Genomic DNA, 19,142 nt, shown 5'->3' with positions numbered 1-19,142 from the left:
TCCATTGATATAATTATAAACATATTTAATTTAAGAAAAATAACTATAAAAAAGTAATAAAAACATATATTTATTATATAAATTATTAAGATTTTTAAATATCATACCTAACTTACAAACTAGTTTAAAAAAGAAAAATAAATGTGGCTCACACTTTAAAACAATTGCTTTTAAATTTATAATTTTATTAGCAGATATTCTTTTTAGCTTTATATACTATACATAGTATAATTTTAATATACATTTTTAATATATTTATAGTTGTTAATTAAGTTAATTAAAAATTATATAATTTTTTTATTCTTATATTTTATAATTTTTTATTTTTAATAAATTTTAATTAAATATTAAAATATAATTTTTTTCTTTTTTTTTAACCAATTTTATAAATTGATCCAAATCATGACACATAACGCAATTTTGTGAATCTTGTCTCTGCAATAGGTGAAATTCACTAGATGATGACACATGACACAATTTGATAGTTTCGTCTCTGCTGAAGATGAAATAACATTTAAAAAAAAATATTTCGTTGAGACAGTATGCGAAATAGCACTTGACGTGACAAAAAAGATCCTAAACAGGAAATATGTTTTTAAAAAACATTATTTTAAGAATGTTTTTTAAAATATTAAAAAAATAAATAAGCCCCGTTCAAGTATATAATTATACATTTTGATATCAAGTAAACAATTATTTTAATTCTTAGAAAATTAAAAATTTGTCATTTTAGTATTTGAAAAGATAAAATTGTTCCTATGATTTCTAAAAGTTCTATTTGTCAATTCTTTTTTATTTTTATGCTAACTAATATATATGTCACTGAAACAGCTGGTCTCACGTTTTAGGTGAAAAACGAATTCTATTTTTCGATTTTCTTTGCATTTTTTCTCCTATTATTTATCTTGAAGAAATCTGTTCATTATCCATGGAAGAATTGAAACCCGTAAGACATCACCAGTAAACTAAGAAAACTCTTTTGCTATTGAATCTCATACACAAAAAAAAAATGGAAAGAAATAAGCAGAAAAAAAATAGATCAGTAAAACATGAAACAAGGTTTTTCAAGAGAAACTTGTCACTAAATAAGATAGTTAATTAAAATTAAAATTATCAAAAAATCATTTCAAAAAATCAAATTTCTTGACAGAGCATGAAAAAAATTTATTGTACATTTGAATTCATATTTGTGAAATTCATTTTTTGCAACTTTTGAAATAGAATTAATTGAAAAAACATGGTAGATAAACTTATTACTCATAAATAAGTACTTGAATCTAATATCTTATTTAATGAATATCGAGCTGTTTATCACTTAGATCAACAAGCTTTAATTTTAATCAAAAACAATTTAGTTATCTATTAGCATACTCAAATTAAATCTAGTGTAGGCTTCCCAACAGCAAAAGTAAACAAACTAATTATAACATATTTGTTTTCATAAAAATTACATTAAAAATCATAAAATATTCAATATTAAGAGACCTTTACTAAACGTTAAGAAGAAGCTGTTCATCCTTATCTTTTGTTTTTGTTTTTTCTCAATAGAACCATTACCAAGCGTTTAGTGCATCGATCCATATTCTATCTTTGCATTTCACATTTCACACAAACTGCTAAGTAACTTTTTAGTTTTCACCTCATAATGGTCTATTCTGAAAGAGGGAGCACAGCCAACATGCATTGTTGTTTCCATATGCCACTTTCATAATCCCAATATTTGGTGGAACTATCAATCTACATATAGAAAATTTGATAAATAACTATTTTAGTGTCATTAAAATTATTTTGACACACACTTAAGGCTGAAATAATATTCACTAAAATTAAATTGGATAAAATTGCACGTATTATACATTTATTTGATACATGGTAGAAAAAGGCTAACAATGGACAAAGTATTTGTGTTTTTTATGTCAATCATGTGTGTGAGTTTATGAGTACTCTCTTTTCTTCTTTGGGTTCATACAATGCATTTCAAGAGACAAATACACACGGAACTTCTCCGACGTTAACAAAGCATGGGACAAAAATCTAAACATTATGGAAATAACATAAATATCGCCATCGTATATTCAGAAGGGGATAATATGCCACATGTTACTTCAAAGTGTAAAATAACACTGACACTTATGAAGGTGTCATGACAAGTATCCAAACAAGAAAGTGACTTCTTAAGAAATTTTAGATATTATTCTTAAAGAGTCCACCTCAAGAATTTTAAGAAAAATGAAAAGTATGTCATCTGAACACTTAACTATTTTAATTATAAACCATGTCATGCTTCGCACAGCATCAAAATATAACCTTTTTTTTTTTGCCAATTATACGTGTGATAAGAACAGTTTTATGTTATTTTTTACAAATTTTTTTCCCTCCTTCTTTAAATGCACGTTTCAGTTAATTAAATATGAAAAAAAAGTAATTTTTCTTCACTGAAACAAATAAAATTTCATGAACATTGTCATCCATTCTATTTCTTATGTCTAACATTAGAAATATTACACTTGTGAATCTTTAAATGAAATTTCAAGCTTCAGGATGAATTAAGAAGATGGCATGCATCTATCTAATGCAATGTTAGCGTGGGTTTAAGGCCACTTTCAATCTTAAATAGATGATAATAATAAATTGAAATTGTGTGGAGAGTGGACACAGAAGGGTGGAATAAAAAACACTTATAATTAGTATGTCATTGCCAAATCTTCATCTAAACAAGGGATTGTCCTTTTGTGGCTGATTAGTCACATTGATTGACAAAAACCATCAACTGATAATTGAAAAGAAAGATAATTTGTTTTTGTAGTTTAACACATAATAACAATATTTTATTTTGTGAATGATAACTTGTATATTCACACTAATAATATATTATTCATTAACTGAACATATCTTAAATCCATTTTAAGTTTAGACTAAATGGAAGATCTGTTACTGATTGATTGAAGTAAATATTATGAGACCTATATTGGCACCTTTTCTTTTTGGGTTACAACCTGTTGTAATTTCGATGGCAATAGGTACTAATGTTAATATTTTCTTATTATTACTACTTGACTTAATTTTACTTTCATTCAATAATTATCGTTTGGTAAAATTGTGAAAAAAAAATTACTGATCAATCAAATTATAAAACAGACATGATTAGAAGTGTATGATAAGAGTCAAATGAAAGGCAAGCAGCAAGCCCTTTTTATGTATATTTTTTAAGGTTCTTCCTTTTGACATTGATGAATATTTAATGTGAGTAAAATTTATGCCCAATGTGATATTGAAAAAAAAAAGTCGGTTTCTAGTTTTACATAAAGAATGGGCTAGATGAAAATAATATAAATGTTTGGAGATTTTAGATGTATATGTGGTGTTATTTTTATAATTTGTGATTAGACTCATTAATATAACTCTCATTTGTTTTTTAACCTTTTCAAATCATGCATGACGAATAATATCAATTTTGAATGTCAAATATTTGAAGGTAGTAACTAACCCAGCCTTTTATTTTTCATCTATGAAAGTGGCATTACGGATATTATGTTAAAAAAAACTGAGTTTCAAGTTTTACATTAGCTAAAAATAGATCAAACGAAGAAAGAGATTCATATACTCAATTCATGTGAGACCCTTTGAAGTTTGAATGAGGCACGAAATGAGAGGTGAAACATGCTAGTGTGATCCCACTACTAAAGAGAGTTTAATTAATTTTTAGTCAAACCAATCTAAAAATGAGGTGCCGTTGGGAAGGAAATGAATGATGAGCCATGCTTCAATAAACTCAGTAATAAATATATTTATTTTATTCGTCGTGGCTCATTTTCTCTTAAACTATTTTAATTTAATGGGTCAATATCAAGTCTTATTTTATAATTGGTTAGGTGAAATATATTTTTAAGAAAAAATGACTATCTATAAAAACATTTAGCATAGTTGTTAATTTATCTAAGATTACTTTGCCATAAAAAATGTTAAATATCAATTTTAGAGAAATAAAATATAATTATTTTTATCTTACAAACACTGAACTTAAAGGGTGCATTTTCATAAATGATAATCTGTATTGCGTATAAAAGAATTGTCTCCCAGTACCAACACCCAACAGAGAAAAGTGACTAAAGAATCAAGATTAAGCTCTAGTGTATGATTATGCATGACATTAATTGGAATGGGATGCAGTTAATAAAGAATTTACCCCAATAAAGCCAAAAATGCTCCGACAAAAGATAAAACATGTCATGATTAGATCAACAATTATTTTTTACCCAGTGATTTTATATGTTCAGCTTTTATAAAGTTTTTCTCATTCTTTTAAGTTCAACAATAAATTGTAAAAACTAAAATACATATGTTTAGTTAAAAACATCTGCAACTAAATCATTTTTTATTTGACTCAGTATAGTCAAATTCAAATTGAACAGACAACTAAGAGGGATAAAATTCTACCAACCTATCCTATTTTAACGCAACTAAAATTTGAAAGTATTAATTAAGATAAGATAGCTTACTACCAACTAATCTATGAACCAAAGGGTATTAATAACTAAATAATAATATTATTGTTGTAATTTGAAAAGGATAAATATATGCTCAAGAGTGTAAAACATGGTTGGCTAGCGGTTAAAATTTGACCCAAGTCACAGAGACAAGCGTCGGTGGTGGTTAACCGCAGGTTAAATGTTATGTTCCAACACAGAGAGGCATAATCAGGAGAGAGAAAGAAACAACCGCTTTGTTTCATTGTTCTCTCTCTTTCTATATATGTCCACAACACCACCCGTTGATGACATAGCAAAAGAAGAGAGAAAAGTGGTGGAAGAGGCCTCCGAGAAGAGCTACAGCCTACATCCATGGCTGAATCCATTTCAGTTGACATGGAGAGGATCTTTCTTGGCGGAAAGGTTCCCTTTTATCCATTTATTTTCTGTTTTCTCTTTCAAGTTTTCAACTTTCTACAAATGGGTTCTTCCCTCTCCATTTTCTCTTGCTGAAGATTTTTTTTTTTTTTAGTTGATCAAATCATGGGCATGGCTTTTTCTTCTCTGTTTTTATTTCATGGTGCTCTTTTGAATGTTTATGTTTTACCATTCCAATCCATTGGGATTCTGAAGATCTTCGCATTCCTTATATGTCCTACTAGTTTTTTGTCCTTCCATCCTTCTTACATTGAGCTATTTCCATATTTGATCCTCTAGAATTTTCTTTTGATCTTTGCTTTAGAATTTTAGTTATTTATTTTTTTTGTTTTTATTTTAAGCTTTTATCAAGTTTCCTATACTATTGAGTATTGTCTAATCTTACAGCTGGTTACTTACAGTGATTTTTGCAAGGAATGTATTTTTTTTTTTACCTTTGCATTTGCTGTGTTTGATGCGATTTAGATGATGTAGAGAATTTTATTATTATTATTATTATTATTTTCAGTCTTATACTTTGTTGTTTTCCTTTCCCTTTTCCTTTTATTCTTCTTTTTGGTTTTTTTGGTGGGGTCCGTGTTCTTTCTCTTTCTCTTTTTTTTTTCCTGTTTTTTTCCTTATATATATATATATATATATATATGATGATGATGATGATGATGTTCATCGCTTTGAAGGAATTGGATCCTTTGTGCCTTGGCTTTTTCGTCTACTTGGTTCTTTCTAAGTGCATTACAGTCTATAAGAATCATAGCTATACCTTTCTTGTCCTTTAACTTATTATTGTACTTGGAATAATTCTAGCTGTTCCTTTATAATTTATATACGTAGTAGTTATTTGTTAGATCAGGTAAAGTCCTTTTTTAAAAAACATTTTAAGACACTGTCTTTGGTTTCACTGGCTTCACTTTGTTTTGTTTATTGAACATACAATGATTGGAATCTGGAATTACTTATTTCATTATGATTTATCATTTATAAAACTAATGTTGATATGCTATTGCTTGTTTCTTGGGGTTATCCAAAAAACGGGTAAGGACACATGTGCATCCATGTTAGGAATTAAATAATTTGAGAAGTTTGACACGGTTTTCCATTACTCAGAAGGAGTACAAACAAAATAAAGGATATTCTTTTCTCCACGGAATGCTCTTTTTTTCACGCGAAAAGTTTACTTCAATTGTTTTGATTCTTTGGTCCACATTCTGTGTTGTTTTTCTTTTTTTTGGCTGTGTTTCTTCCTACACTTATTTCAGAATCTTATTCCAGGAACATCATATTCGAACTGGCTGTGGCTCTGTATCTGTCATAGTCTATGGAGATCATGACAAACCGGCTCTAATCACATATCCAGATGTAGCACTAAATCGTGAGTGGAGTCAATTCATTTTCCTTGTGGACAATTACTTCTGATTAAAATTTCAAGAATCTTAATTTTTGCCTGCTGTTCTGAAATGTATTGCTTAGTTCTTTCTGAATGCATTAATGATAGTGTATGTGTATGTTTGACTCTATCCTCTTAATTTTATCTGAAAATCTGAGGTATTATTTTATTTCTATGTATTGGGGCAGATATGTCATGTTTCCAAGGATTATTTTTCTGTCCGGAGGCAGCTTCTTTGCTACTTCACAATTTTTGCATATATCATATAAGTCCTCCTGGACATGAGGTTTGTAAAATTGATCTATTTGAATGTAATTTCTATTGCATTTAGAACTGAATGTTATTATTTACATAGTTTATCTGGACCTTCCACAAGAGTTTTTGTAGTTGGGAGCTGCTGCAATTTGTCCTGATGATCCAGTCCCTTCTGCTGAAGACTTAGCAGATCAAATACTTGAGATTCTCAACTATTTCAGGTAATTACAATATAATTTACTCTGCTTGAAATTTTTTGATGTTAGCTTCCTTTTGTTATTTTTTTAAGTGTTCCATATATTTGAGAACACATCCAATGTGGAATGTGAATTTTTGCAGTTCTTGTCATATTAATACCCTAAAATTCAAAGGGAGTAACACGGAAGTGCATATATTGTGGGAAAAATCTATTGTAATATGATATTTTTACTTATTGCATCAACTATTTCCTTGTCCAGGCTTGGTGCGGTGATGTGTATGGGAGTAACGGCTGGTGCTTATATCCTTTCACTATTTGCTGTATGTTCCCTATTTAGAATGTTTTATGGTTTTATATGTATACAAACTTACGTGTAATAAGTTTTAATTTGTAGTCAATTTTATTGATTTGCTATTTTTTTCCCCTATTTTGATGCAGATGAAATATAGGGAGCGTGTTCTTGGTTTAATACTTGTATCTCCCTTATGCAAAGCTCCTTCTTGGACCGAATGGTTTTTTAACAAGGTTCCTTTCAAATGCCTGCAGACTATGAATGCATAGGTTCTCTCTTGTTTGATAACATTACCTAAGACTGCTTCTAATTTTAGGTGATGTCAAATTTGTTATATTTCTATGGTGTGTGTGGCTTGCTAAAGGAGTGTTTGCTCCAGCGATACTTCAGCAAGGTATTGTAACGCGAGAATCTTATTCCTTTTGGAAATCCTCGTTTATTCAACATGTTATGACTTTTCCTGATCAACTTTAACAGGAAGTTCGTGGTAACGCGGAATTTCCAGAATCAGAGATAGTTCAAGCTTGCAGAAAAGTCAGTTCTAAGATAATTTAGTTTCTTCCCCTGTACTGCCCTTATAGCTGAAATGTGATTGTTATTTCCTTGCTTTTTCTATTCCTCCATTGCATTTACCTCACATTGCACTGGTTCTTTTGCATTGTTGCTCCTCCAGCTGCTGGATGAGAGAAAGAGCATCAACGTCTTACGGTTTCTTCGTGCTATCAATGAGTAAGATTTGCTTCATAGTTGCTTCACCACATCTAAGTTAGCATATTCATGTGCTCCAACTTTGTTTTGCCAACTCGCAGGAGACCTGACATAACGGAAGGATTGAAGAGATTAAAATGCCGTACGCTTATATTTGTAGGGGACAGTTCTCCATTCCATTCGGAGGCTCTTCACATGACTTCAAAACTTGACAGGAGATATAGTGCCTTGGTTGAGGTATGTGGAAGCATGTAAATGAATGTATGAAAGACTTGATTGTGAAAACAAATTGTAAATCCTTGTGTTGTACACATGATTATATACTAGGTGAGTTTGAATTCATGTTACAAGACTTGTAAATCTAAAGATGCTATATGCTGTGCCGGTATGTTTTGCTTGATATCATATATATGTATATTATTTGAGAGAGAACATTCATAAATGTCACAATACCAGGTTTGAGAGTGGGTTAATTTGGCAGGTTCAGGCTTGTGGATCAATGGTAACGGAGGAACAGCCACATGCGATGCTGATCCCAATGGAGTACTTTTTCGTGGGGTATGGGCTGTATAGGCCTTGTTATTTCAGTGACAGCCCAAGAAGCCCGCTTAGCCCATCTTGCATATCTCCTGAGCTACTATCTCCAGAAAGCATGGGATTGAATCTAAAGCCTATAAAGACACGTGTTTCAATGCAAATTTGACAAGGGGCACACATTCACGTACATGTGATGTAAAGAAGTCTTGTTCTTTTTGACTTTTCTAATTTTTTGATTGTTTATTAAAGAGAGGAATGATTAGGGAGGGTGAAGTGGTGGCAGGTTGTAGATATAAAGGGAAAAGGGTGTTGAAATTCGTGAGAATATAGGGACATTTTCGTTCATTCATTTGTAGTCACTCACTGATCCGTGTCTGTAGTCTGTACATTCCACATGGACTGCATATTTATTTATGGTGACAAACAATCAATAACACAGACCCCTTGATTTTCAACAGCCTTCCCCTAACTTGGAATATGTTCTAGACATTTCAACACATCCTGTGTTGGTTGGGCTATTAATCTGTTTGTTTAATGCTAAAACACACATGACATAAGAAATAATAATAATAATAATATTTATTATTATCATTTTATTACGAACCAAAATTGAATTATAATATGTCGGTCACTAAAGTGATTAATGGTTAAAACACACGACATTTGCATGGTTTTGGAAGTTTTTCTTCCCTAACGCCTGCAGTAGAAAAAATGGTGACCATTCACATTAAAGATCCTCTTTTTTAGAATAGGAAACTGCCTTCAACATGCATGCGGATCCATCTGGAGTTATTATTTACAATATTAAATTTTCAAAAGGCAAAAAGCATAAAGAAACGTGAGCCTAAGAAGTGAAGAACAGGAAAAGGCCCATTCACTTCCAATTTGTGGACCGTGGATAAGAATTTTCAACCTGAATATTACACATTAACAGTCAAATGTAACAATCCACAAAAAGAAGGCATAGCAGCTTAAGTGCCGGAGCAATTGCAATGTGACCGCACCAAACGCTTGTTAAAAGCCTGCCTGAAGTAAATTAGCAAACCAGGGAAACACAGAGACAAAACTGATGAGGCAGCATGCAACTTCTCACCACCTCTTGAGGCCTCCCATCATTCAAAGGATCCTCCTATATGCACTACATAATAACATTAGTTATCCAGCATGATTGTGGACTTGGACGTAGATAACACTTTGTTATTCTAGTTCTAGCTTATGCATCTGTATCTGAAACAGGATCCTCAACTTCACTCTCACCACTTGAACTATCATTTGTGGCTGAAGTACTGGCTTTGACTTGATCAGACTTTAGATGGAGATCATACTTGACAAATTTAATTTTCTTTTCACTGCTTTTTCCTTTTCTTTTTCGGTTTCCATTTTCAGATAGCTTCATAGTTTGGGCAGCAGCTACAAACGCATCACTAATCAATTTGTTTTGCTTATCATCCTCACCTGTATTTGCCTCTTCTCCAACATTATCAACATAAAAAAGATCATCATCTGCTACCTTGCCCTCCAAGTTACCGGCCGGTTGCTCGGCTTGGGAAAAATCAAGACCTAATTTAGCATGGCTTTTTAAAATATCATCTTCAAAAACTCTAATCCCTCGATTCTCAAGGCTTAGCAGCCAATCTAGTGAGTAGATTAAACATAATTGATGAAATATGTAAGGAGGTGTAATGCATTGAAACACAATTTTTGCAATCCTAAATATAAGTACCAAATGTACTTACTTATAAGAGCTCTGGGTGAGGATCCATTTGCTCTGCCATCTTTTTCCTCCAAACCATTCTGGCTTGTAACCCATTTAGTTATTTGCAAAGGTAATCGAGAAGCAGAAAATGCCTTACTATAAGTGACAGCTCTATTCTGATCACCATGTCCTCTACATTAAGACAAAAAAAGAAATCACGCTCTGTAGAGACAATGTGAGAACTATATACATAATACAATAATTAATTCATCATACCTAAAATACTCTACAGCTTCTTGAGTAATAATCAATCTGGTCAAGGTAAGGCTTTTTATGTGCTTGGTATTTAGATAGAGGAAAGGGTACTCCACCAATAGTACAGCATCAAACAAAACTTTCCTCAATAGAATTTCATCTTCAGGCTTCTGCTTGGACAGCAATAGAAGAGAGGAGTACTTAGAATACCAACATTCTACGAAGTGCTTAACTGTACAAGCGATAGCACTCGTCCATAAAATTATTGTGTTGGACTTTTGTGCAATGGGAAATGGGGAAAATGCCTGCCGAGGTAACTAGTTGCAGATATGGAAGAGACGATGTAACTTTATGGCAAATACTCTATAAGAATGAAAAACTAACCAGTATTAAGATCAGAGGCAAAGTTGTCTCTAATGCTGCCCTCATAAGGATCTCTGGTTGCACAAAAGATTAATCCACATTAAACTAGGAACTAGAAAATTGAGAATCACAATTAGAGAAAAGTTAAATTAAATGATCAATTGTTAGAATTCATCCATGAACCAGCTAAGCCCTTTGGTAAAAATGTCAAAAACAAAATAAAAATCATCACAGATACAAGTAAACTGACGCATAGAAGTTCATGCATTTCAGAGAGGACAATTATAGTGCATAGATAAAATACTTATTGCTAGGCTCAATTGCTTGAGCTACTAAAAGGTTTTGCCCTGCAAACTTGAAGATTTAGTGTGTTTAGAAATAAGTTGAAAATCCTGCAAACGTAGATCGATGCAGAGGCTTCAAGTAAAATCGTAACGTGGATTCAAGGCGTGAATCCAAACACTCACTTAAAATCACACTGACACAGACAAGGGAAGTCGCAGGAAACTGAAATTTAAGCCCAAAACACAACAAAACATTACTGACCCAAAAAGTATATATTCTGAAAGCCAGACATTGAGCCAACAGCCCAACTCTTCAGATTCATTTCCAATACATCCCTTGACGTTGCCAAATGGAAACACAAGCAAAGCTTCAAGAAAAACGCTTCCACGATGACGGCACCAGCCAAGTAATCAACATGAGATTCTCTACTAAAAAGCCAGCCACAAACATCATGGCTCACAAGAGGTAACAAAGATTCAAACCCACTATTTTTGTCCACCCAAACAGAAGCCAAATCAGTGAAAGGCAAAATCAAATTCAGACCAACGGAATCAGATTCCTCCTCAGAAATCTTACTACAGCAAACACTGCTATACCCAAGAACAGTATCTACCAAAGAGTTCACCTCCCTCATTGCTTTCTTCTCTCTCTTCAGTCTCAATTCCCTTCCAAACAGCTCCACAAGCACTTCGTGCACCACATAAACAACAGGAACCAACAAAGCAATGCTCTTTGAAGCACCAACGGAAGCAGAACACGCAGATAACAGCTGAAACAAGCCTTTTGCGGCCAATATTCGATCCAAGGCATCACCTTTTTCTGAGTTGAGGCCACGAAAGCCGATTGCAGCATAGACCCATATCACCTCAAAGGGTGGATCAACCTTGGCTTGCATCAATTCGTAAAACGCATTCATGAAACGAGAAAAATCAGGGGATTCTTTGGGAATCTCATTTAAAAGGTCTTGCATTGAATGTTTCAGCTTGAGGGCATAGTTTTCACCCACAAGAGGAACTAAACCTGTGATTTCCATTAGAGCAGAGGCAACCAAAAGCAACGCTCAATCCACAGCCAGTAGAACCTAATTTTTTTCTCTAGGGTTTATGAGAGGGGTTTTACTAGTTAAGATGATTTGGAACCGGTTCGGACCGGTTTCTAGGTCTAGTTTTGCATTGACTCCTACGTGGACGATAAAAAAAAAAAATTTCAGGGGAAAATTTTGAAATCTGAATCTTAAATTATAGAAGTACTACGTGTTATATTGCTTCTTATTGGTGGAAAATATGGGACCAACGATTTCTTTGCTTATCTGGACCAATCACATTCGCTAAAAATGTGATTTTTATGTGTATAACAAAACCAATAATTTAGCTTTATTTTAAGAGTATATATAACAATAGGAAGGTGGCTTCTTTTTTGGTGTGGTGTAATTAGTGTGTTCCTCACGTACCCACCAAATTGTTGCGTAAATTTTGGAGTTAAATTTCATCTTTTGAAGGCATTGTGGCATTCAAAACCTATCCTAGGTGGTTTGGAACAGCGTATGTGGTGTTGTTGGGAAGATGAAGGTAGTGTTTTGGGTTGTAGTTGTGTCAGTGGTGGTTGCAGCATGGATGCCTCTCTCACACTGCTCCAAGAAACCGGTGGGGATGGCTAGAAAGGAGGATATTCCGTACATCAAGTGTCAAGTTTGTGAGAAGCTCGCTAAGGAGTTGTATCAACAAGTTCAGAACAAGCAATCTGAGATCGCTCCCAAAAAGGTTCGTTTTTTTTTTTTTCATTCTTTTTTTGTCATCGTGGTTTGTTTTCTTGTCAATTGTTTCATTGTGTCCTTTTCAGAGTTGAGCTGGTAGGCTTTTTGTGGTGTAGTGAATTTGTGTATTTTTGTGTGTTAGATCTCGGAGTACCAGATCATTGAGATAGCAGAGAATGTTTGTAATCTGAAAAAGGTCGAAGCGGATTGGATTTTGCGTATAGATATTGTAGAAAAAGGAGATAGGTTGGAGGTAGGAGGACCCAACTTTTCAACTTTGTTGCATCGTATGCTTTCTTTTGGATTGTGAATGGTTTTAATTTTATTGAATTTGTGGTAATACCTGAACGTTATGTTTTCGACTTTCTTTTCTTATATATATCAGCTAGTGGAACAAGACTCTGAAGGACAATGCAATTCGGAATGCAAGACAATTGAGCGAGCCTGTCAGGAGGTATGGCACTTTTTTCTGCTCATACTCAGGGTCACCAGTAAATTACACCTACTTCTCATTTGGTTCTGAAATCTCAAAATTATGAGAGAGAGTAGAAAAAAGAGCAAAAAAATTCACTAATATCTATTCTGAATCAATTGCAATCACTTTGTTGACGTTGTTGCACCGTTTGTGGTCTTAATTGTACTTTCTCTTCTGAATATTTATATGCACATTTCAAATATCTGCATTTGAAGGTGGTGTCCTATAAACCTATATGCCTGGATATTTGTGATTACTAATTGTGAATGTGGAATTTGCAGGTTATAGGATATTCTGATACAGATGTTGCTGAATATTTATATAGTTCCAAGCCTGATGTTGATTCATTGCTCAGTTATCTCTGCAAAGACCTTACTAAAGCATGCAGTACCAAGCCACCTCCTGTCCCTAAGGTAACTATAATCTGCAATTGATGCTTCTGAGTAATATTTTATGATTGGCATACAGCTTTCCTTTGAACTATGATTAATGCATCCAAATTGATTGTCATAAATATTCAATCTTCTTCTCTGTAGTATTAAGTTTGTGATAGCGGCTGCTGCTGTCTGCTGTATATGATATCATGCTTTTCTGCAGTATTGAGTACATTTTGTGACCATCTTTTATGGGATGGTTCATGGTTCTCTTAACTTGAGTTTGTCAATCGGGAAGAAAAACTAAACAAAAAACTTGAGTATGCGTGATGGCATTACCTGTTGGCCAATTTTAAGTAACCGAAAAAAAAAAAGGATTGTAATTTATTTTTTCAAAGTGGTATACAAATTTCTTCCACATTTTTATTTTAGAAACATATTTTTTTTAATTGCCATAAGCCCACAACAGGCATTAATGCAATCATGAAATACTTTTAAGCACAAATGTGCTGAGAATGGTGCTTTAATTTCTTATATTTCGAACTGGATTCTCAAATGTGCTGGGACTGCAAGATACTTTATCCATGTACTTTTATTTTATAAAATTATAAAGTGATTTTACCTTCACCCTGCACTTCATGATCCATATTATATGCACATTACCAATTAATTATCCCTTACTTGGATTCTTCTGTTTGGAAACAAAAACGTTGTTCCTGCAATGATGGTATCTTCGTATGTAGTTAGCATTATTGTTTGAATATGTACTTTATAGTCTTGTTGGGAGATCCTTTTACTTTCTTCATCAAGAGATCTATTTGTGTGTTGCAGGACAGGACTCCTGGTGAACCATTTGTTGCAAAGTCTTCTAAGGAGGCTGAAATGGAAAAGCTACTAAAATCTATGGAGGTATTTTACCTTCCCCCCTCCCCCCTCTCGTATTATATTTACTTTTCTGCCATGATTATGTGGTTGGTTGAACATTATGATCATACTGTATTAAATTCTGCTTCAGGGCATGCCAGGAGCACCCGGCATGAAAATGTACTCAAGGGATGATTTAATGAACATGAAGAATTTTGGCGATGAAGATGCTGATGATGAAGATGAGGAGGATGATGATGATGAGGCCAGCTTCCCCTCAAAATTGGTATTAACTGTCCCTTTCATTCATATTGATTGAATTGTCTTTGAGGGAAAACATTGTTTGAAACTGATGGAGTAAAATGTATCTTGTAGGGAAAAGTTTTGAGAGCAGAAGAAAGTGGAAAAAAGGACTGGAAACAGATGATAAAGAAAGGGATTGAGGACACAAGCATGACACTGAAGAAACATGCAAACAAGGTTTCTAATCATATACGACAGTGGTGGAGGGGAAAGACAACCACTTCAAAGAAGGGTCCTAAAGCAGGGAAGACAGAACTTTAGAGCCCCACATACTGTGCTGTAGCTCCGGTTGTTGAAGAACTGTTTGACATTAACACGATATTTGGTTATAGGTACTACACCCAAGATAGACAACAAATTGGAATATTTGAAAGCAATCAAATGAGAGCTTCACAATCACCACTTGGAATGATCCCCTTTTCAGTCCTGGACGTGAGCCATTTGATGCATGAGGATGGGTGTATACTACTAGCTAAACGATAGTGTATTTTATGATGCTCCATTTGTTGATTAATGTTCGCCCTTCCCTTTTCCGTGGATAGTGGTTATTCTCGAGATTTAATGACAATTTTGTAGTTTTGGTAATTTATTGTATTCTCTGCGTCGGAATTTCAATCCTTTCTGTCATCACCGCTGTTCAAATAAATTTATTTTTTTTCTGAAAACCCTTTTTCTTCTATAATAATCAACTTCATAGCTTACAAAAAATTATATAAAATGAAATCACAGTTGGAATGTACATTGAAGTGACAATAACTAATATTTCTTATAACGTTGATACATAAGCACCAAGTACGAATATAGTAAACTCCTCGAAGTGTAAGGGACCGATTGATTGGAATCAAACTCATAATCTGATGTTACCCCTATAATCCACCTAACTGTTTAAAACAATTGCTTCTGTAACTTCAAAGAATATTTTTACATTTTCATTTAATATTTTTAGATTGAAGCATAATTTGATAAGGACCTATCTAAACGGCCATGATATGATTGCGTGGTAACTGTCAAACTAACATAAACACAGTAGAGCACAGCAGTGAAGAACATTCATACATTTAAAAACCATTTGGTTACGCCAAGTATAAGGGATAAAATTAGACATAATCACGTGGCATTTGGAATTCATAATGTTGAGCAAATTTCAATAATTCAGTTATACCCATTTTTTCTATTTAACAATAGCTAATTTTATAAATGGCCATACATAGCAAGTATCTTGCTTTTGAAGGAAGATATTATATAATACAATAAAACTTGAAAAAATATGATAATGGAATTTTCATTCAGCGTTACTATTTTGGCTGTCATAGATTGAACTGTTCGTATCCGTAAATAGGACACTGGCAGTGTAGCAGATTCATTCAGATACTTCCTAAGAACGACAATCTATTTGAAGTAAAGCTTCATCCGCCATCATAAAGCTATAAAATGTAAACAAAAGAGAATTTCAAATTTTATCATTACATCGAGAACACAATTAAGCAATTATGAGAAAAAAAAATTCATATAGAATAGAAAACAAGTTACAGCACTTAAAATGCAGCCTAAATTGAAAAATAGAAGCACCAAATATAATCAAAATTTCACAACTTTGGAGACCATTGGGAAAGCATGACTCAATAAACCAAACTCAACGCATCTTATAGTACTGAACCCTTGAAGCATTGCATCGCCTGCCATTCAATGAATACTTGAGCATTATATCAACATCCCGTGGATTTTTTTTATTTGGAGCAACAGTCATGCTTCCCACAATTGTCTCTCCCTCACAAATGGTCAAGATATCTTCCAAGTATAGCACAGTTTGTTTCCAATGCGTAGCTCGTGACCTTGGCCCTGCATAAATGTTCAAAAGGTGAGTCCATACTCCATAGTGCTGGTTTAACAAATTCTCAACATGTGTGGAACCAACTCAGAATTTCCAAACTATTATACAGTGAAGATGATGACCAACAATAAAAACTCTGCTAGTCTTCCATACAAATTTCAGGAACCGTTCCTGGAGGAAACACATCCAGCTTATTTCAAAAGAAATGTCAATTTATTCAGTTTAGTTCAGAACATGAAATTCTACTACACCAATCAACCAACTTCATTGTTTGTCCTTTCTAATTATAATCTCCCCTTACTTATCTTGAGAAGCTAGTCCTTTATAACAAAGAAGCACTCAATGTATAATTTGTTTTGCCAATTAACAGTTTAAATTACAGAAAGAGAAAATTTACTTGTATCCTTAAAATTTAAAATAGACAAAACCAAAACCTCAAATAAAGAGAGCTTAGGAATTAACCTGTAGAGAAGCCCATTAATTTATGACACTTTGTAAATGAAACATCAAAATATGCAACAAGAGCATGAATATAATCGTCGCGTTCAGCTACAAGCTTAAAAGGTGCTGTGAATGAAGCATCTCCAGGAGCCATCTTTGAGATATCCATAGTCTAAACAAAGCTGAACCAATCAGAACATATCTTCCAAAGAAAACGAGATTCTCCGGCCAAATCAGAATGAAAATTTACTGCGAAGAATGCTGTCTGAAATACCCAATGCAAGGTACAACAAATATAGCAAACATCAGGAAAACTGTAATTACCCACCCACCTTGAGTAGCTGACAGTTTGTGGAAATTTGATTTGGGTCAACTGTGTCAACAAGAGGCTCCATTATGGCTTGCTTCTTGATGCAGCTCATGTCAAATCCATATACACTGTTCCAAACTGATATAGAAAATAAAAGGCAATCTAAGTAAAAAGCCGACACACACACACCTCAATGAACTTAATGCCATTTCTTTTTCTATATACATTTCAAATTTTCAAGGTTTTTCAATACCATCCCACAACAATTGACATCGATTCTTTAATTCCATATGCAAAAGGAATGCAAGGAAAAAAATTATCAAGTTGAATGCCAGTCAGGGAAGCAAATAAGCACCAGTTTAGATCTTTTATTTTTTGGCTCTTGGATATCTTGTTAATTGCATGCATGATAGACTCATATTTAGCCAGGGTTCAATAGCTCACACTCAATTTTATCTTCTTTGTAGTCTGCATCTTCAATGGCAGTGAGGTAGAGGGATGCTTTATCTGGTAGCACAACTCCACCATCAGCCTAGGGAAATAGACGAAATGAGATAGTCTCAAAACAATAACCACACCATTGTAGTATAACCAAGTATGATAAACTAAATATCAACAACCAAGAAACACAACTTACAAGCCATTTGTCACGTGCATAGAGCACAGAATTTAACATATTCTCAAACAACAAGAAATATCCCATCCATTCTGAAATGATTATATCAACTTTAGCAACTGGAAGTTCAATTTCTTCAATCTTCCCCTTCAAAACAGTTACAACTGTAGAAACAAGACAACATTATAGCAATTGTAGTGAGGGGCTTTCGCAATTAATCTACATATACTGAAAACGAATTAGATGCATGATATAAATGGCATCACCATTAGAGTAACCATTAGCTTCAACAATCTCCTTTGCCATGTCAGCCATATGAGAGCACTCAACCTGAGTTCACAAATATAAAAATGGTTCAATGAAAAATAATCAGGAATACACATTAACTTATAAACAGCATATATTTTCATATTAAGAAAAGAACACTTCAACGATAAAATAAAAGTTAGACACGTACTGCATAGACATGTTCAGCCCCTGCTTTAGCACAAAATAGGGATAAAATCCCAGTCCCGGCACCCACATCAAGAACTACTTTATTCTTGAATAAAAATTTATTCTGATAAATAACATTTTGATATGTCTTAGTTCTTACAGTGTCCTTCAACATTTCCTGCAACGCAAAAACAGGTCACGAAGTATTAAGCATGAAAAACAATTGAATATTTGGAATTTATTTTTCCTTGTTATTCATAGAACTGTTTAGACAAATTGCAAATCAAAGAACAGAACCAAAACTTAAACTTGCAAGGAAACAGCAGACTGCATCTCAGTTGAGCAAACTTACTTCGTGAATTCCTACAAGCAAAATATAATAAAAAAATGAGTACACAAGTTTATAAAATGCAAAATAAAGACAAAAATGCACTAAAAGGCATGAGAGTCGAATAGGTTGCAAAAGAGGAACTTAATGCTTCAGCAACTGCAGGGAAAAACATTACCTAAATAACGATACCCAGACGCAAAAGATGAAAACTTTGAAGAAAAGGAGTTATGGGAATGGGAAATACCAAAATGAGAGTAGGAATCGAAGTAGTAGTCGGCGCTGGTTTTATCATCGGAATCGTCGATGTCGCACATGGATTGGTCGAGGTTGGAGCTCTCAGCAGCATCGTCGACGACATCGTCGGCATCCTGAAAACGAAGGTGGTTGTTCATGTTAGCCTCCTCCTTGCTTGTTGAGCTCTGATTGTTGTTCTTTCGCCGACCCATTCAACCTCTTCTATTTTCAAAATTAGGGTTTAAGGTTTAGCAATGCTTCTTCTTTCCCTGCTTTCAACACATTTCTATTAAT

At 33.5% G+C, this 19,142-nt stretch overlaps 4 protein-coding genes across 4 annotated transcripts; 2 read left to right on the top strand and 2 right to left on the bottom strand.

The window, feature by feature from the left end:
* The first annotated feature begins 4,695 nt into the window (after positions 1-4,695).
* LOC113867021 (protein NDL1-like) lies at positions 4,696-9,183 on the top strand. Its single transcript, XM_027501931.1, has 11 exons — positions 4,696-4,892; positions 6,177-6,276; positions 6,480-6,577; positions 6,679-6,767; positions 7,005-7,065; positions 7,184-7,270; positions 7,354-7,431; positions 7,515-7,571; positions 7,711-7,766; positions 7,847-7,982; positions 8,227-9,183. Exons 1-11 carry the CDS (start codon positions 4,842-4,844, stop codon positions 8,446-8,448), a joined length of 1,035 nt encoding a protein of 344 aa, XP_027357732.1. The 5' UTR covers positions 4,696-4,841; the 3' UTR covers positions 8,449-9,183.
* LOC113867019 lies at positions 9,031-11,950 on the bottom strand. The gene is made up of 5 exons (XM_027501930.1): positions 11,143-11,950; positions 10,618-10,670; positions 10,255-10,403; positions 10,019-10,170; positions 9,031-9,917 (listed from the first exon to the last, which is right to left on the bottom strand). Exons 1-5 carry the CDS (start codon positions 11,912-11,914, stop codon positions 9,496-9,498), a joined length of 1,548 nt encoding a protein of 515 aa, XP_027357731.1. The 5' UTR covers positions 11,915-11,950; the 3' UTR covers positions 9,031-9,495.
* Positions 11,951-12,300: 350 nt separating this feature from the next.
* LOC113867787 (nucleophosmin) lies at positions 12,301-15,261 on the top strand. Its single transcript, XM_027503263.1, has 7 exons — positions 12,301-12,641; positions 12,777-12,887; positions 13,020-13,088; positions 13,391-13,522; positions 14,315-14,392; positions 14,499-14,633; positions 14,723-15,261. Exons 1-7 carry the CDS (start codon positions 12,444-12,446, stop codon positions 14,909-14,911), a joined length of 912 nt encoding a protein of 303 aa, XP_027359064.1. The 5' UTR covers positions 12,301-12,443; the 3' UTR covers positions 14,912-15,261.
* Positions 15,262-16,096: 835 nt separating this feature from the next.
* Positions 16,097-19,142, bottom strand: LOC113867604 (protein arginine N-methyltransferase 1.1). Its single transcript, XM_027503003.1, has 9 exons — positions 18,859-19,142; positions 18,636-18,646; positions 18,306-18,461; positions 18,115-18,178; positions 17,870-18,012; positions 17,677-17,764; positions 17,255-17,370; positions 16,944-17,094; positions 16,097-16,489 (listed from the first exon to the last, which is right to left on the bottom strand). The coding sequence occupies exons 1-9, from the start codon at positions 19,058-19,060 to the stop codon at positions 16,284-16,286; spliced, it is 1,137 nt and encodes a 378-aa protein (XP_027358804.1). The 5' UTR covers positions 19,061-19,142; the 3' UTR covers positions 16,097-16,283.

The sequence above is a fragment of the Abrus precatorius genome, unplaced genomic scaffold, assembly GCF_003935025.1.
Source record: "Abrus precatorius isolate BTA unplaced genomic scaffold, Abrus_2018 Scaffold5, whole genome shotgun sequence".
NCBI lineage: Eukaryota > Viridiplantae > Streptophyta > Magnoliopsida > Fabales > Fabaceae > Abrus > Abrus precatorius.
Note: the sequence above shows the minus strand (reverse complement) of the source record. Positions and strands in the feature narration are given on the sequence as shown.

Excerpts from the sequence above, each read along its gene's own strand:
- LOC113867021 (XM_027501931.1), top strand. The coding sequence starts at position 4,842 with ATGGCTGAATCCATTTCAGTTGACATGGAGAGGATCTTTCTTGGCGGA. Across the intron at positions 6,277-6,479 it reads TCCAGATGTAGCACTAAATC|ATATGTCATGTTTCCAAGGA; the intron begins GTGAGTGGAGTC and ends GTATTGGGGCAG. Across the intron at positions 7,983-8,226 it reads GATATAGTGCCTTGGTTGAG|GTTCAGGCTTGTGGATCAAT; the intron begins GTATGTGGAAGC and ends TTAATTTGGCAG.
- LOC113867019 (XM_027501930.1), bottom strand. The coding sequence starts at position 11,914 with ATGGAAATCACAGGTTTAGTTCCTCTTGTGGGTGAAAACTATGCCCTC. Across the intron at positions 10,404-10,617 it reads TGCCTCTGATCTTAATACTG|AAGCCTGAAGATGAAATTCT; the intron begins GTTAGTTTTTCA and ends CTGTCCAAGCAG. Across the intron at positions 9,918-10,018 it reads CTCACCCAGAGCTCTTATAA|ATTGGCTGCTAAGCCTTGAG; the intron begins GTAAGTACATTT and ends TCTACTCACTAG.
- LOC113867787 (XM_027503263.1), top strand. The coding sequence starts at position 12,444 with ATGAAGGTAGTGTTTTGGGTTGTAGTTGTGTCAGTGGTGGTTGCAGCA. Across the intron at positions 12,888-13,019 it reads AAAAAGGAGATAGGTTGGAG|CTAGTGGAACAAGACTCTGA; the intron begins GTAGGAGGACCC and ends TATATATATCAG. Across the intron at positions 14,393-14,498 it reads AGCTACTAAAATCTATGGAG|GGCATGCCAGGAGCACCCGG; the intron begins GTATTTTACCTT and ends ATTCTGCTTCAG.
- LOC113867604 (XM_027503003.1), bottom strand. The coding sequence starts at position 19,060 with ATGGGTCGGCGAAAGAACAACAATCAGAGCTCAACAAGCAAGGAGGAG. Across the intron at positions 18,179-18,305 it reads GGGCTGAACATGTCTATGCA|GTTGAGTGCTCTCATATGGC; the intron begins GTACGTGTCTAA and ends TTGTGAACTCAG. Across the intron at positions 18,013-18,114 it reads AGCTAATGGTTACTCTAATG|TTGTAACTGTTTTGAAGGGG; the intron begins GTGATGCCATTT and ends TTGTTTCTACAG.